Source organism: Vitis vinifera, chromosome 10 (genome assembly GCF_030704535.1).
Source record: "Vitis vinifera cultivar Pinot Noir 40024 chromosome 10, ASM3070453v1".
Lineage (NCBI taxonomy): Eukaryota > Viridiplantae > Streptophyta > Magnoliopsida > Vitales > Vitaceae > Vitis > Vitis vinifera.
The window spans coordinates 4,924,650-4,942,040 of record NC_081814.1 but is presented as its reverse complement, the minus strand read 5'-3'; the positions used below and the strand labels follow the sequence as shown (position 1 = coordinate 4,942,040).

The following is a 17,391-nucleotide window of genomic DNA, read 5'->3' as shown; positions in this document are numbered from 1 at the left end:
AAACTGCATACATATGAAGCAGATGATCCAATCATTCTATTCGCATTGACAAGCTGCATATATACATTTACAAAATATATGTACAAAGAGGGCTTATGAACTGATCTAACAGCGACGCTCTGAGATACAAATCTGTGAAATCAATTAGGGCCCCAGCAGCTCAAGTACATGACAGTCCTCAGAGACTCCTCAGACTGCTTGAGCCTCTCCTCAGCGTTCTTAACGGCCTTGAAGGCAGCGGAATCAAGAGCACCCGAGAAGCGTCTTGCCTGCGTTGAAGACGACGAAGAGCAACCGGAGTCTCGCAGGGATTTGAGAGTGGGGTCACACTTTGAAGCCTGATCTTTCATCCCCAGCATCACCCTCATTCCTGCCTGGTAAACCACTCTGCCCAAGCACCTCAAGCTCATATATATATATCTCCAGCGACCGACCTCGCTCCACCCAAATGCATATTCAGAGACCAGCAGAATCTTCTTAAGTTTTTTCTAAGTGGCTGATCAGAAGATGTGGATGTATGAAGAGGTGAATGGATAAGAAGAATGGATGAGGTGGTGGGTGGAGGCTAGTTATATAGAGGGAGATAGGCGTGGGGGAGAAGGGAGGTTTATGAAAACCGGGTGTTTGGTTGTGAGGTTTGGGGGAAGAACGAGGACAAAACAACTGGCTGTGCCGCATTGCTATTGGCGGAGTTGGCGGAGAAAACCGGGGGCACTGAGGTTAGAACCTGGGATTCCTACGGGGACGGCACGTGTCGGTTTCATTGTGATAAGGACAAATCAATGCCTACGTTGGATTTTGGAAGTTTCCTAGGTTCTTTTATCCAAATATAATTGACCATTAATATATTTTTCTTAAAAGTTAAGGCACCTTTGTTTGAGTTGTTTTTTGGTTATAAAAAAAAAATTAATACTTAATTTATTTGGGTTACCAGCATTTTCAAATTATCTCGGGAAAATTTTCTATCATCAAAAGTTTTTTTTATATTTAGAAGTAGCATTGATTGATCATACCTACCCAATAATGTAATATAAATGACAAATTATTTACTTAATTTTTAGGTCATTATCATTATATAAAAGTCATTATCATCATTATATAAAAGAAATGATCAAATGGTTCAAGATGTAGCATTGAAACTGCTACATAGACTTTGTAAATGAATTTGGATAGAATTTGATTACTTGATATTCAAAAGTCTTATTAAATTTGAACACTTCAATCATAGGGGCTTATTTTGAATAATGACACGAGTCATCAGAGAATGTCTTTAAGATTTGATTTGGATGCACTAAAACTTTATTGTTTATCCTCTCATCTTAACTTATATAAATTGTTGAAAAAAAAAAAAGGATAATTGTATTTTAGGCCTAGTTGAAGTTAAAAATTAAGTTTTGGTTCATATAAATTCACTATTTAAACTCAAAACTTAGAGAAAGTGTAAAAATTGAAAAAAATGATATGAAGTTTTTATCATTTAAAAAATGATCTTTATTGACTATGAAAAAAAAAAAGTAGAAAAACATTAATTTAAATTTTATTCCTTTTGCAAACCTCAATAAAATTTAATATAATTTAGTAATTTGAAAAAAAACACACAATTTTCCAAAAAAATAAAAATAAATTATTATTATTTAAAAATCAAACATCTTATAAAATATATATATTTAAAATTGTGTATATAAAAAATAACTGAAAATATGTCAAAAATATTTTTTTTAAATGATTTATTTTTATAATATATTTTTAAAAAAAAAATAGTTTTCTAAAAATAATAAATTTTTAGAATAATTATTAAAAAAATTAAGATAAAAAAGTTTTTCAAACATTATGATAGAAAATAATTTTGAATAGTATACTAGTCTCTTCATATTTTATATTCTTTTCATCAATTATACAATTTTTATGGGTCAAATCTTAATTTTCAGACTCAATTGGGTCCAAAAGATAATTATCCAAAAAAAAAAAACTCGAGGATAAATTATTTGACTATGATGTAAATATGGTTTTTCGAAAAGATTTCTTAAAAGTTTTATACAATTCTATTTTTCCCAAAGATTCTTCTATCTTTTTAAGTAATTATAAAATTTTAATGTGTTCCTCTATCTGATTCCAATTGTTTTTTAATATACTTATTTTTTAGGCCATGTTTGTTTTTTTAATATATATATATTCCAAAGAGATTTAGGATATATTTGGGAAGTACTTTAAAAAATAAATATAAAAAACGGTTTTAAAAATTGTCTTATGATATTTTATAAAAATCCGTTCGAGAATAATGTTTTTAACTTATTTTTTTATATTATTAAATATATTTTAAAAATAAATTTTCTACATAGTGTTTTATTTTTAATCATTCTTTGTATTTGTATAATTATTTTTTTTTAAACAACTCTTAGAAAATAAACAAAAATAACTAAAAGATGTTTTCTTAAAACACTCGATTTTAACAAAAAATTGTCTTCTATTTTCTAGTTGTTAAGCGTATTTTCTTTTTTTCTTTTTTGTTATAAATAACACAAAATTATTTTCGAAAACAGTTACCAAACAGCCTTAAATTTTCTTATTGACAAGTTCTTCAATTTCATTTTTGCAATATTTTAATGATTCCATATTCAATTGAATTGGTCCTACCCTACCAGAAACATCCATTTCCTTAAAATATAGGTTATAGGTAATTTGATCTCTTGCTTATTCCTATGCCAAAAATGTATTAAGGAATTTTAAAGAGATTTCTTTAACCATTTAAAAAAAAAAATCTTTTGATGGATTCTTAAATCTTCTTAATAATTAATTGATCCTTAAATCCCTTATAATTGACTTATTGAATTAAAAATTTAATATGATTATTTTTAGCCTTATTCTTTTAGAAATTATTATGGATCTTAATTCATTTAGGTTCCTTTTATATGAAGGATAAGCAAATTAAAAAAAGTATTCTTGGAATTATCTCTTCTTTGAGATCTTGAATCAAAATAAAGGGTTGTTGGATGCATATCCTTGATTATAAACAATTTGTAATTAATTTAAAGTGTGACTCCATTAGCATCATAAAGGGTTTCCTTTGTTTTTTCATAATGCTTAGTAGGAACTAATTACTCTTAATCTATTAAGACAACAGTCTTAATAGTAAATTCATTGTTAATGAGAGGTAGGAACAATGGAAAAGGAAGATATGATTCTCTATTCTTCTTCTAAGAGCTTAAAATAGAGGACTTAAGGGCCATATGAGACCATGTGAAGTCTTCAACTTTTATTTGAAGAATCTTACTTTAACCATATGAACATCAACCTTAGTCTAAGTATGTGAACTCTTTAACTTTAATTTGAATAATCCTACCACAACCAAGTGAACACCAATGAAATCATGTGAAAGAATAAAATGCCTTAGCTATTGTTGGGAGAATACCCATGTGAACTCTTAGACTTTTGTTTGAAGCTTATCTCATTGCTCGTGGTCTTAAAAATCGCACTAATTCTAAGAGAGAGCATGATGCTTTGGCGGGTTCATATTATAAAATTCTATGAATTCCATAGGTTATGTTTGTTTCCCTGAAAATATTAAGGAAAGAAAAAAAAATGCAAAGGAAAATGATTTTTTCATATTTGGTTAAAAATATCAAAGAAAATCAAATATAATTAAAATTAATTAAAAACTTATGTATTTTAAAATTATTTAATCTTTATATTGATGAGTTAAAATAAATAAAATGAGTTTGAAGTAATAAAAAAAATAATTTATTAACTTTTAATATATATTTTTTTTTATTTTTCTTCACTTTTTCTTTTCTTTTACTTTTCCTTTATATTTTCTTTCCCTTACATTTTCCTTCAAATTTTATGGGAACAAACATAGCTATAATGTTTGAACTCAAAGATCAAATCTCCTCCTTTATAAGGATATTAAACTATTCATTCAATTTTCTTTGTTCTTTGTTCAATAGGTGGAACAACATCGAGAAAATGTATGACTATAAATTAACTTCATTTCATATAATTTTTTATAGGGATGATAAAATTAGGTTGGTTAATCAAGTTTGATTGGAAGACAATCATCTTTCCTTTAGGACTAGCGTACAATGCTCACAATTACGCTTAAAATATACTTTCTGGTCACTAGCATTCTAAATTTAGCTTTTTTTTTTTTTTTATCAATGTCTTGAAGTAGATTAATACCATCTTAGTGTTTGATTTCTATTAGAGATTTTGAATTTGATGTATTTAGCATTAAAACACATATCATATCTTTTTATTTATTTGAACTATTTAAATGATTAATCTTTCATTTTACCACACAATCTTTCTTAAAATGACCAAAATTTTCATATTTAAAGCAAACTAGACTTTAGTGTAAAGGAGCTCCTAGGAAAATAGAAGCTCCTATATACTCAAATCTATGAAAATTTTGGCTATTTTTAAGAAAGATTATAGGGTAAAAGATACCTTATGTGATTTAATACTAAATATATAAAAATTAGAATCTCTAACATAATCAAATAATCAAGACGATATTAATCTATTTCAAAATGGGGATGAAAGTAAGTCAAAATTCCAATGAATAGGAAAGGAGGCATTGAGAGTAACCATGACTCTCAACTTAAGAGTAATTTATAAGGAGAAATAACTTATAATGAAAATTTTAAAAATTCTTTTACTTTACATCAAAAGAAAATTGAGGAAAATAAATGAGTGGGGTAGGAATGGGAAGAAAGTAAGATATGTCTCTTTAATCCTCTTACAAGAGTTTTAAATAGAGGACTAGAGGGTTATTTGGGACCATGTGAAGTCTACAGCCTTTATCTGAAATTTTTTGATGTAGCCATATAAACATAGAGAAGAGAAGTGTTACAAAAGAACAAAATTAATAATAATAATAAAATAAAATAAAAAGAATCATAGTTATTTAATGTCAGATTTAAAATCATGTTGGGCCAGGGCCCAGGGCTAAGCCCTCCCCGCCTGGATTGGTCCACAATTCCCCGTATTTGACCCGAGCCCATTAAATAAAAACGCCTACCGGGTTTAGAATAGACCGTTGGACTCCATTTTTTAAGCAATGAGTGGCCAGTGCTCGATCTCAGAGCTTTGGGGACAATCTTCGCTAATTGAAGCAGCTCTACACCATCTTCCCGCCATGGGTCTCCTGCATCACTGTTCTCCAGTTCCTACGGTTCGCTTCCTTATTACGCACCGTATTATCATGCCCCTTCGCTACTCCTCCCCACGACTCCTCACCGTAAGGTCTTCGCACTCGATTCTTCCCACCATTCAAGCTTCTTCTTCATTCTCCAGATTTAGGGTTTCGTGTCTGTCAATTTCATTTTCCGGATGAATTTTCAGGTCCAGTCTTCCATTTCCAACTCAGAAGGCCAAGTATCACAGAGAGCTCGAGGCTGCTGTGCATGTTGTGGAGAGAGCTTGTCGTCTTTGTGTTGATGTAATTTCTTACCGCATTTGTCTCTTAACGCTGGGAAACCAAATGGAGCGTCATTCTGTTCATCTTTTAGGTCTTGAATGATTGATTTTATTTATTTTTAATGTTTATGGATGACTTTTCAGGTGAAGAGGTCTCTTTTGTCTGGTGATGGACGGATTCTGGAAAAGAACGACCAAACACCGGTCACTGTTGCAGATTTTGGAGTGCAGGCCTTGATTAGCTTGGGTAAATTCTATAGGTTTTCCACAGTTATCATCTTTTCCATTTATTGGTTTGCTTTATCAAATTTAATCTTGTGTTATAAGTTATGATTGGACTTGTTTCATGGCAAGATTTAATTTTATGATGACAAAACTTGCAGTCCTAATAGTGAGGAGTCATTGAGGTAGCTTTACTACATTTTATCTAGGCATTATTTTAAGTATGAGGCAGCACTTTTTTTAAGTATGATTTTGCAATTACCACTATATCAGAATCCCAACTAGCTCATCCTAGCACCATCAGGTAAATCCTCAGTCACATTTATTTGAAATTCTTTCTCACTGCTGCACTGCAGACATTCTTTCATCGCCATTACGACAGTCTTGTATCAATCCCTTAACTGCCTTTGCCCAATTCTATTACCATGTATTCACAAGATCTGTATACATGAGAGGTAAAGGAGAAGCTACATTTTTTACTGTGCAACTCTCTAGCAAGAAGCTAGGGGCTTGTTTGGGAACCTTTTTGAAAATATTTATCAAACAATAGTTTTTTGGAACTAAAGTTTGTTTAGGAACTTAGAATGTTCTCGGTGTGTTTTCTGTGTTTTCATATATTTCTTAAAAGTAACTTTTATCTATAATGTTTTATTTTTCAATCATTCTCCACATTTGTACAATTAGTTTTTAACAACTCTTAAAAACTAGTGAAAACAATTAAATATATTATAAAAAAACACCTTGTTTTCAAAACAAGTTTCCAAATAATTGTTTTTTGTCAAAAAAATTATTAAACTTGTTTTCAAGTCTGCATTGGGCTCTAGTTCTTTCTTGTCACTTCTCATATCTATGACATATGACTTGTGTGTAATATAAAAAAGAAAAAAAGAAAAAAAAAAGAAACAAAAGAAAACATAAACAAAAACACTATTTGACTTTTTCCATAACTTAAGGTTTGCTATATGACCATATCCAAGACCATATTTTTTTTTTTCTTTTTTAAAGTTATTGATCTTCTTCATGGTTGGAATCTAGTTTTGCTCACTTTCTTTTGTGCTTTATGGTGACAGAGCTTGGAAAACTATTTCCTTCCATTCCCTTGGTGGCTGAAGAGGACTCTGCATTCTTACGTTCAAATAATCTGGCAGATCTTGTGGTAGATGCTGTAACTGGTAAAGCTAAATTTGGAGATAAACAATTGACACATGATGATGTACTGGATGCAATTGACAGAGGTGGGAAGGATGCCTTTACTTTTGGAGCTAATCCGGCTACATATTGGGTGGGTCTAAGTAAGCTTTTGAGGAAACCTCAAAGAATTTCAGGCAATTTGAAAGTTTCAATTTTTTTTTCTTTTTCCAATTGTTGTTGGAAACTTGAACAAGCCGACTGTAATTATTTGAGATTAAAGACATTGAGTTGAGCATTGTCAAGACTTGGCCATTCCTCTAATGTGAATTTGTTAACTGAAACTTATTTGTGGATCTCTTAATTTTAATGTTGCATGCTCAGATGCTCTCATCAACATAATTAAGCCTGCCCCCTGTTTTGTTGTGAAATAGAGTTGTTATTAACTTATTAATGTTGTACTGTCTTTATCTCACATTATTCATTTCCTTACATAGTTTATGTTAGACTTCACTTTTGTTTTGATTTTGTTATTATTGATCAAGTTCATAACTGCAATTCAGGTACTGGATCCAATTGATGGAACTCGGGGATTTCTAAAAGGTTGTGAGGCCTTATATGTGGTATGTTCTACATTTTAGCTGTTAAATTTTTCTCTGTGCCCTAGTAGACATGTCTTTTTCATAAAACCTTACCCAAGACTGTTGTGTTGTACAAATATTTTGATGAAATTATCCAAGATTATCAGCATATTAAAATGGATGTTATGCCATCTTTGCAAGAGTCGGTATGCTTCCAGTTGTGCCATTACTAAGTTTTAGTTTGTTTGTTGTTGATGGAAGTCATACAACTGTTATTAAGCATGTAATTTTTTATGTCGCTTTCAAAAGTCTGGGCTGTAGTGCCTTCAGGCTTTCAGACCTTATTCTATGTTTTGGACAACCAAAATTGCAGATGGATTTACTGTCCAAAATCTGATAACTGTTCATTGTTAGACTCTTTCCAGATGGGCAACCAATTCATACTTATAGTCTATATCTCATTGCAGACAGCCTACCTGCTGCTTAATGGGGGACTGACTAAAGTACCATTCTAGGCAACTGCATGTACTTAATATGGCCAGGTATCAGTGACATTGTAAACATTAGCACTATTAAAATATGTTACTATAAAAACTGCATTGGAATCCTATTATGTCCAACACAACCCCCATCACAACCCACCAAAAAAAAAAATCATTCCCAAAACTTCTGTTTTCTAGTGAGTGTTTTCAATATTATTTTATCACACTTTTTCTCTTGTTTTCCTTATTTGGCTATGGTCCAACCCAAAATTTCAGGTAGGTTTGGCTCTCGTAGTTGAAGGAGAAATTGTATTAGGTGTTATGGGCTGCCCTAATTGGCAGGAAGACTTGTCCAGTACTGAAGTTCAGGAAGATGAAAACAAGCCATCTGGACCAGGGATCATTATGGTTTCTCATGTTGGCTGTGGAACATGGATCAAGAGGTTTTATAACATTCTGGATAATTCTCCCAACATGCCAGATTGCTGGAATAGATCCTTTGTTGATCAATGTTGCTTAGTTCACGAGGCACGCTTTTGTATTCCAGAGAGTCAAACTTGGGAATCATTGCCACTATCTGATGTGAAAGCTAGTGCTGATGGCATTAGTATTGCTGATAAAGAAATTCTTCTTTTGCCGACATGCTGTGGAAGGTCTGTGGTTTTTTCATAAATGCTTCTGTGTTGAGATATTGTTCAATGATTGTGTAGGTTCTATCTGATCATCAGTTGCAAGAGAGAGAGAGAGAGAGAGAGAGAGAGAGAGAGAGATAAGAATAAGAAGAAGAATAATTACTTTATGGGACAAATTTCTACCACACTTTCTTGAAAGTTGAACGGCAAATGCCTCTGTTCCTGAAAGACCATCTCTAGTGATTCTTCCAATCACATTTCATTGTAGATTAGGACTTTAAAATGCTGCAATGATGTTGTATCTATCGCTTGCCTCAATTGTGAAATAAATTTCACTTTTGGACCAAATATGTTCATACAATGTGCATGATGCAGTTGTCCTTTCTGTTTGCAGTTTATGCAAGTATTTAATGGTGGCTTCTGGTAGGGCATCTGTTTTCTTTCTTCGAGCCAGATCTGAAAAAACTATAAAGGTACTATATTGAACTTTATTAATCAATGAGTATCAAAATTACAATGACATGGTTTAATGCTATAACTCATCTTCTGTAGGTTTGGGATCATGCTGTTGGTGTGATATGTGTGCATGAAGCAGGAGGAAAGGTATGTATTTCTCCGCTGGCATTCTTGCTTGTATGTCCATATGGTAGTATGTATGTGTATAATGAGTAGGTATGCAATGCTTAACTGCAGGAACTTACTCTGTTACATAAATTCAATTTGTCATTGGCATCCATAAATTTGTGAATAATGATAATAACTAAATAAAAAATGATAAAATTATTAAATATGCAAAGGTTGAAATTAACATATGGACTTAGTAGATTATTTATGTATGCTAATCATCTATAATGTATTGGTGTAAGTTATCGATGTTTATTTGTAAAATGAATTATTTTGAGGATCTTTTTGCAGTTTGTAAATTTTACATTTCAAAGCCAGATAACTAATATAATAAACTTGATTATAAATCAGTATATAGAAATTTATTTTGTTTTTCAAATGGTATCTGTTTCTTCAATTTATCTAATATAATTTCTGGAAACAACTTTGTGCAGAAAAGTATCTTATTTAAGGAGAAAAAGAGGGATTATGTTTTGGAGAAGTTCTTGGTTTATAGCTTTTTGCATCTATGGATCCAAGAATTCTCAATAATAATAATAATAACAGTGCAAGCAATAATAATAATAAAATTGCCTTCAATGACAATGTGCTCTCTATCCAAAGGCTAAAAGGATCTTTTGTTTGCTTTCTTTGGTCAGAGACTAAATTGTTTATAAAGAATGGTCCTTCGACGTTAATTGGTTTCATTGTTTTTGGCAGCTTCTTTTTTGTTTGTGCTGTATGAGGGCAGTTGTTTTTATCTTGTGTACCTTGGGCTGCTCTTTTGGCACCTCTTTTTAATATATATACTCTTCTTTATTTATCAAAATAATTATAATAATAATAATAAATAACAATTTTAATTAGTGACATGAAGAAGGCCACCACAGACACAAAAATTCAGTGGCCAAAACAGTTGATAATAATATCAATAACACTGGTAATAATAAAAGTACAAATATAAGTTAGAATAAGTAAAAAGAAAAAGGCCAGACCAGCTTTGTTTCAATTTCCACGAGAAGTGACATGAAGAAGGGAGACCACCATAGCATATGCATGCAAGTCAGCCGTCTTTCAGTTTCCATAAAGAACAATATGTTAGATCTATTAACATCTGATTAGTTAATGCTTTATGCCATAAATGCAGCTAGCTTCAATTAGTACTAGAAACTCCAGCTGCCACTTTTCTTTTGGCATATATGTAACATAGTAGATGGAAAAGAGAAGTAAAACTGGAGTTGGACATAGAACTTTTCTAGAGATTTATAACTTCCTAAGATAGTAGTGCTGCAGCTTGAAAATAACATTAACTTGGACTGACTACAAAACCACATTAAAAGACTTTTGGAAAATGACAACGTTAACAACTGAAAAATACTAATAGATGACCATTGACTAGACCCATAATCTGATTTCCGGAATGTACTTCTAGGCCAAACCCATTTGAATTATATAACATCCCAGTTAAGCCCATTATCATCCAGAGAATGCCAAATTGCAGCTTTGGTCTTAGAGCCCATTTCTTTGCACCTTTGGTAAACTTTTAAAGGTAGCTGCAACTTGTCATCATCAATCTGTTCCTTTAATTCCTTGCATAAGAAGTGTCACATTGTGAATCCTGTATGTTACAATCTCAGTGCTTTTTGAATAATTTAGGTTCAATCTTTGTGAATTCTTTCTTTCAATTTTTTGGTTTAAGAGACTGACCCCATCTGATCAGGTTACCGACTGGAATGGGAGTCAACTTGACATTGAGGTGGATCAAGTTGAGCGAAGAGTTATATTTCCTTCAGGTGGTATCCTGGTGTCAAATGGCAACTTACATGACCGGATCCTGGAGATGATTTCTTCCAGACTATCATTTTCTTGATGACATGCTCTACTTGATCTTGTTCGTGTCATTTTTCTTTTCTCTTTTCTTTTTTCAAAAATTCATGTGATATTATTTAGCAATTCTTTGGGTGACTTAGTCTGTACCCTTAAAATGAAATATGCTATTCTTTTTCTGGAAATTTATACACCACTCACTATACTACTGTCGGCCTATATAGATGTCATGCGTGATTCAAAAGAAACCTGTTTCTTAAGCCAGTTGAGTTGGCCAACGAAACAACGTCAGAATATATGTGAAAGAAGAAATCAGTTATTTAAAATGTCTTATTTAGCCTACTAATGATATACAGCGAACCCGACATCTGTCATATCACGCAAAACTTTCTGGCATTATGTGTGAATTAAAAACATTCTCAGTTCTCCATTGCAGTCGATAAAAAACTTACTGTCACTGGGTTTTTGTCATGAAAATCAGATGTGGAATCAGAGGCAAGGCATCAAACTTGCTTTGAACCTGGACAATGTGAGTGAACTCGGGACAGCAAGAAAAGAAGAGTTCTCAAGTTAAAATTACAGTATTGTCACGTGCCATGTATATGTCCACTGAAAGGTCCTGCAATTCGGTATATATAAAAAAGTGCGATCAAATTAGGTCAAAGCACGTGTATTTAGCTTCGGCGATTGCTTATCTTAGATCGATTAATTTGTACCTAAACCCATTATTTGGTATCTTGGTTCCATCAAATGATATGACTTTGAATTTATCATACAATTTTAACCATCTGAATTGTATATTCAACAGTAACAATTCCGTACCCTATAAATTTTCCTAGTAATACGGAATAAGACATTTTAAAGAGGTCATGGTTAAGATTGATGACGACGTGGATACCCTCCCTCCCTTCATTTTGAAAATCTTTCAAGGCACATATAAGTTTGAATGTAGTACTACCAGATGCAAACATGAAGCTAGTGTTTAGAACCCGGAAAAATATAGCTTCAAGGTGGAGAAATTCAATGGCAGTACAGTCGGTTATGACTAATATAATCTTAAACAGTAAGGTGTCGGAAGTTTAAATTAAACAATACATGACAAAGTCATCACGTTGCTTCACAAGTGTGGTTTTTGCTCCTCAAACCCACCCCAACCTTTGAAAATTTTTGGATGATTCAGTCATTCTGAGAAGCGTCTTGACCTATTAGTCTCAACCAATCCATCCTCATTCCAAGCAATCAACCCCACGTGTCACACCCCAAGAGGACAATTTTCGGGTAAGTTGTCGATGACGAATAGTAGCCAGGTGGTCTTTTTTCATTGACAATAAAAAATCCAAGCCTTGATCATCTCCAATTATACAATCAACCGGTGCGAACTCACCATAGACTACGTAGTAATAAACAATTGTGCATGGATTACTTAGAATAGCACCATCCACTCATGTCTTGGATCTCAAATCGGAAGATAATCGTAAACTATACCAACTCCTCTGGTTAATTAATTGCATCGTATCAATCACCCTCAATATTCAAAGTTTGTTGGAGCAATCGAACAGCTCACAAAGGAAATCGACGACATTTAGATAATCTACCCAACTTATACAGATGGTCAACTCTAGAGCTTTGTTGGCTCCTTCTTTGGGTAATCCACCCACAAGCAAACCCTAGATTTTGGACATGTAATTACCCGATCCAGTATGAGATGTAAGCATTCTTTAATTTAATCTTAACCCATGACTAATTACATAGACGATGAACTATTTTATTTAATCAAGATACGGGTGTTTCCCTGACACCAAGCATGGAGACATTAGCCTTGGATTATGCTCATACTATACTAAACTATATATATAGTATGTATTAGCTTAAAATGTCTTTTGTTTATGCCACGTATATTAAATTTACATGAAGGGTGAGTGTACACTCTTTATGTCTTATTCTTGTGGAAATTCAACCAACTCATCATGTTTGTTAATATAAATTACAGAGAAGGATGTGTGGTGGTGGGTCAGAAGGAAGGGTAATTTTGCCAGGAAGAAAAGGGCGGGCAAAATCTTAAGTAGATGAATAAAATAATATTTGACCGTGTAGCCTTTATTTGTTGGATAAAGTAGAGTGAGAGACTTTTGCACATGATTTTCAATGCCCCTTGAATTGGGTTTCACTTTCGCATCATCTGTCCAGTATTTTATCCATTTTTATTACCAACTATGAGCTTGGCTGACTCCTTGTGATGCAATCTAGTACAGCAAATACACTCATTCTGTGCCACCTGTTCTTTTATTTTGGCGTTTTGTTTTTAATTTACAAAATTAATTTGTTAGATTACCAAAATGCCTATGCATTTGACAGGTGGCAGTTAACATAGACATGTAGATTTTTTCAGGTCTAGCTTTAATAGGCTAAAGGGAGAAATCGACCACATTAAAATTACCGAGGAGGTCCGTTTGATATCCAAAAACTGTTCAATCGGACATGTGAAAAATGTTAGAGTGAACCATAAAAATTTTGATAGAATCGGATTTAAGTGTTGGCTAGGTAAGTGCCTAGTAATAAGAGGAGTAGTTATGAATCCTGTAAATTATTCCCGGGTGGTGAAGGGAGAGCCCCAATTGATAAAAAAAACCTATAACCCTTTGAATTATCTTACACTTGAAAGAAAAAGTAGAAAAAGGAATAAATATAACGATAATTTGATTCTTCGTCGTTGTAGTAAGTAGTAAATAGGAGAGAAAATAAAATTTGTTTTTTCGCCTTTACAAAAAAAAAAAAAAGAGTAATTAATTGTAACACATTTACTAAAAAAAATCTCGCTCAATTTGTCATGTGGTAAAAATTAAAACCTAAATGATAAATAAATAAATAAAAATATTGTAATTTTGATGTAAAGAATTTTCTTAAAAATAATTTGTTAATTATGTTTTATTTAAAATAATAAAACTGGTTATCTAATGTCAAGGAATCGTGGAATCGTGCGACTGTTGTGGGCAAAGTAGACAGCACGCATCAAATGTAATGACGTGGCAGGCTGGCGAGGGCAGGTGATTAGTTTCCGTGAGGGTGGTCCCCACCTCAAAGACTAAGACTAATTGCATGGCGCCAAGTATAGGCGAGGTTTCGGTTAAACAGGATTAATTAGCCTAAATTAACCGAAATCGAGAGATGATTGTTCAATGAGATCGTCATGCATGCAAAATATTTTATTTATACCTCTACCTCATAATAATCATATTTTTAGTTTGGCGAAAATGCCTTCACCTGAGCTGTGTGGCATCGTCTCCCCGAGCCGATGAATAACTACGCCGCCAACTTTGGGTTACATGTATTAATAACACTGTTTTAAAATATATTAATAATTTAATTAATACTTTATTTGTTACTTAAAATTATTTCCACAACCCATATTTTCACTCTCTTTTTTTTCCAATGACTAGCCTGCATTTTTCTTTTTTTTTTTATTTTTTATTTTTATAGAATTATTGAATATTTTAATTATTTACTTTAATTAGTTAATATATATGCAATTGATATCTTCTAGAACTAGAGACTGATACATGTCATAAGATAACATAAAGGGACTTATTCTCCTCTACCTATCATCAAATCCATGATTATTTTCTTAATTTTTGTGTTACATGTTTCAACCCTCAACCTTGCTTAGCGGAATTAGAGAGGTTTGCGGAAAGAAGTGTTGGACCCACCTAGAAAGATAGGTAACGTCAACTTGAAATGATACTTTGACATGGACCTCATCCATATACCTAAAATCATATATCATATCATTAATGATAAAAACAAAAAATTGAATTGAAATTAAGCAAAACTTTTTCTAAAATTATATTAGAAATTGACTTGGATATTTTAAAAGTCTCAAATTAAATTTCCGATGTCAAATGTGTATTAGGTGGAATGATGTTTGGCTAGTTTTAGTATCCTTTAATACTTATTAAATATTACTCCTGAGAAAATAATTGTTCCCTTGTACTTTTCAATCCAAATAAAATTCAAAAAATTTGACATTTTCTTTTCTTTGCTTCTAGTTTTAACATTGATGGTAGCATTAAATTGGAAGTCTGTGTATCCTAAATTTGCCCGACTTTTGGGCCAATGTTTATTGATTGTTACCATTTTTTGAAAATAACGATCCTAACAAACACACAAAGCAAACATATAATATATAGCAAGGTGTGAATATACCTCTATCTATATATATATATTCTTACCTTATCCTAAAGAAGAGGACCGCCCTCTCCATAATAATAAATGCTCCCATTTTTTTGTAAGGACACCGATGGACTCTATTATTGTCATCCATGAATTTAATGCTCATCTTCAATCTCTTCCCACTCTCATTTATTACCAATATTTATCTTTTTAAAAAATGGTGGGTTCCCAGTAGACCAAGGCAATGAGCCGCTGGATTGTTTGGAGGTGGTCCAAAGTGTCCTCCACCATGGAACGTAAGGAGCTGGAGAGGAACTGGGTTCACGAGGGGTAAAGTGGTCTTTTCGGGGACAGCCGAGCCGGCTTGGGAAGGGGAGGAAGCCATGCATGAAGCCAGTTCAAGGCGTGAAGTCGCTGTAAGAAGATGTGGGAAAGCGTCAGTTGAATAGGGGGGTACGTGGCAAGGTGATGTTTGGTGACAGCTAATATGAATCCAGAAAGCGAAGAGAATCACTCTCCGCCGGAAAGTGAAAGGTGGAGAGAGATAGAGCGTGGGGCACAGGTGATGATTTTAATGGAGGATTTTCCATTATTCTTAATATATATTACAAAGAAGAGATAATTATTGAGTAGAGAAGCTGGGGAGGGGGTATTCACATTTTTCTCCAGAGAGAGGAGACACGTGGCCCTACTCATACACAGGACGGCACCGAATACTTTTGACTTGACACTTTTTCCTCCTCATTACTATTTATACAAGTTCGTACGTCTCCATACGGACCTACATCCTCTGCTTCTCTTCTCTCCTGTTCATCTCTCTCTCTCGCTCTCCCTCTGCCAAATCCCAGTTACCTCCAGCATGGGAAGATCACCTTGCTGCGATAAGAATGGTCTCAAAAAGGGACCCTGGACTCCTGAAGAGGATCAGAAACTCATTGATTATATCCAGAAAAATGGCTATGGAAACTGGAGGACACTTCCTAAAAATGCCGGTACGTCTGCCACCAATGATTGAGTGGCCTTTTTGTTCAGGTTTGAATATTTTTTTATGGGCTTAGATTTAATGGGTGTTCTGCCTCTAGGGCTGCAAAGGTGCGGTAAAAGCTGCCGTCTCCGGTGGACTAACTACCTGAGGCCAGATATCAAGAGGGGTCGTTTCTCTTTCGAAGAGGAGGAGACAATAATTCAGCTCCACAGCATCTTGGGTAACAAGTGAGTTTTGTTTTCTTCTCTTATAATATATAAGATATATAGAACAAGTGGACCAAAAAATAACCTTGATTTTCTTTACTCACTGTTTTGTTTTGATTTTCCTTTAATATAGGTGGTCTGCCATTGCTGCTCGCCTGCCTGGAAGGACTGATAATGAAATCAAGAACTACTGGAACACCCACATTAGAAAAAGGCTACTGAGAATGGGAATTGATCCAGTGACTCACAGTCCTCGCCTCGATCTTCTTGACCTGTCATCAATTTTAAGCACTTCTCTCTACAATTCCTCACACATGAACGTTTCGAGGTTTCTCGGGATGCAACCACTCGTCAATCCGGAGCTTCTAAGGCTAGCCACATCCCTCATGTCCTCTCAGCGAGAAAATCCAAACTTTCTCCTTCAGAATGTCCAAGAAAACCAGCTGTGCAATGCCCAAGTTCAAAACTCATTCACACACTTGGTCCAACCTAACCAAATTCAAACCCCAATTCAAGAAATTCCAGCTTGCAACCCATTAAGTAGTTCGTTTTCTAATGAATCGCAAGTCATGGAGCCAAATGCAGAACAATTCCCATCAAATATCACAGATTTTAGCTCCCAAAATTCTCAACTGATCAGCGATTGGCAAAGCAACGGATTGCCTAGTGATCTAAGTGAAGAGTACTACGTCCCTCACCCGAGTTCTGTAGGCTATTACGGGTCCGAACAAACCATCATGGATCCCTCCTCTGACAACTCTGTTTTTCAGTCCAACAACAACTTCAGCTTCGCCTCCGTTCTATCGACGCCTTCCTCAAGCCCAACGCCTTTGAATTCAAATTCAACCTACATAAACAGCAGCACAGAGGATGAAAGGGAGATCAGCTACGGAAGCAACATGTACTTGAAGTTCGAAACTCCTGATCATCTCTTGGATGTTAACTACGAAATGATGTAATTCAGAATCAAACTGAAGGAAAAGTTAAATTTTTAGTCTTCTTGGCTTTGGCTTCAGTGTTGAATATTGTTGATACTAGTATAAATTTCTAATCTTTTTCCTGCAACTTTCTAAGGTAAGCTGTATGAGGAAGCAAGATCCTCCCCTTTGTTTTTAGTATCACGGAAAGTTTCCATTTATAATA

The 17,391-nt window shown here is 33.6% G+C and overlaps 2 protein-coding genes across 2 annotated transcripts; both read left to right on the top strand.

Annotated features, from left to right (window-relative positions):
* The first annotated feature begins 5,037 nt into the window (after nucleotides 1-5,037).
* LOC100854808 (putative PAP-specific phosphatase, mitochondrial) lies at nucleotides 5,038-11,098 on the top strand. The gene is made up of 9 exons (XM_003635023.4): nucleotides 5,038-5,241; nucleotides 5,341-5,437; nucleotides 5,560-5,662; nucleotides 6,708-6,919; nucleotides 7,329-7,388; nucleotides 8,105-8,481; nucleotides 8,855-8,933; nucleotides 9,013-9,063; nucleotides 10,784-11,098. Exons 1-9 carry the CDS (start codon nucleotides 5,057-5,059, stop codon nucleotides 10,931-10,933), a joined length of 1,314 nt encoding a protein of 437 aa, XP_003635071.1. The 5' UTR covers nucleotides 5,038-5,056; the 3' UTR covers nucleotides 10,934-11,098.
* A 4,604-nt stretch (nucleotides 11,099-15,702) lies between these two features.
* LOC100245492 (transcription factor MYB74) lies at nucleotides 15,703-17,391 on the top strand. Its single transcript, XM_002266013.5, has 3 exons — nucleotides 15,703-16,049; nucleotides 16,140-16,269; nucleotides 16,382-17,391. The coding sequence occupies exons 1-3, from the start codon at nucleotides 15,917-15,919 to the stop codon at nucleotides 17,205-17,207; spliced, it is 1,089 nt and encodes a 362-aa protein (XP_002266049.1). The 5' UTR covers nucleotides 15,703-15,916; the 3' UTR covers nucleotides 17,208-17,391.

What these genes read in the sequence shown, in the direction of transcription:
- LOC100854808 (XM_003635023.4), top strand. Translation starts at nt 5,057, where the DNA reads ATGAGTGGCCAGTGCTCGATCTCAGAGCTTTGGGGACAATCTTCGCTA. An exon ending in CTTGTCGTCTTTGTGTTGAT is followed by an intron (nt 5,438 to 5,559) that starts GTAATTTCTTAC and finishes ATGACTTTTCAG; the next exon opens with GTGAAGAGGTCTCTTTTGTC. An exon ending in TGCATGAAGCAGGAGGAAAG is followed by an intron (nt 9,064 to 10,783) that starts GTATGTATTTCT and finishes CCATCTGATCAG; the next exon opens with GTTACCGACTGGAATGGGAG.
- LOC100245492 (XM_002266013.5), top strand. Translation starts at nt 15,917, where the DNA reads ATGGGAAGATCACCTTGCTGCGATAAGAATGGTCTCAAAAAGGGACCC. An exon ending in GACACTTCCTAAAAATGCCG is followed by an intron (nt 16,050 to 16,139) that starts GTACGTCTGCCA and finishes TTCTGCCTCTAG; the next exon opens with GGCTGCAAAGGTGCGGTAAA. An exon ending in CACAGCATCTTGGGTAACAA is followed by an intron (nt 16,270 to 16,381) that starts GTGAGTTTTGTT and finishes CCTTTAATATAG; the next exon opens with GTGGTCTGCCATTGCTGCTC.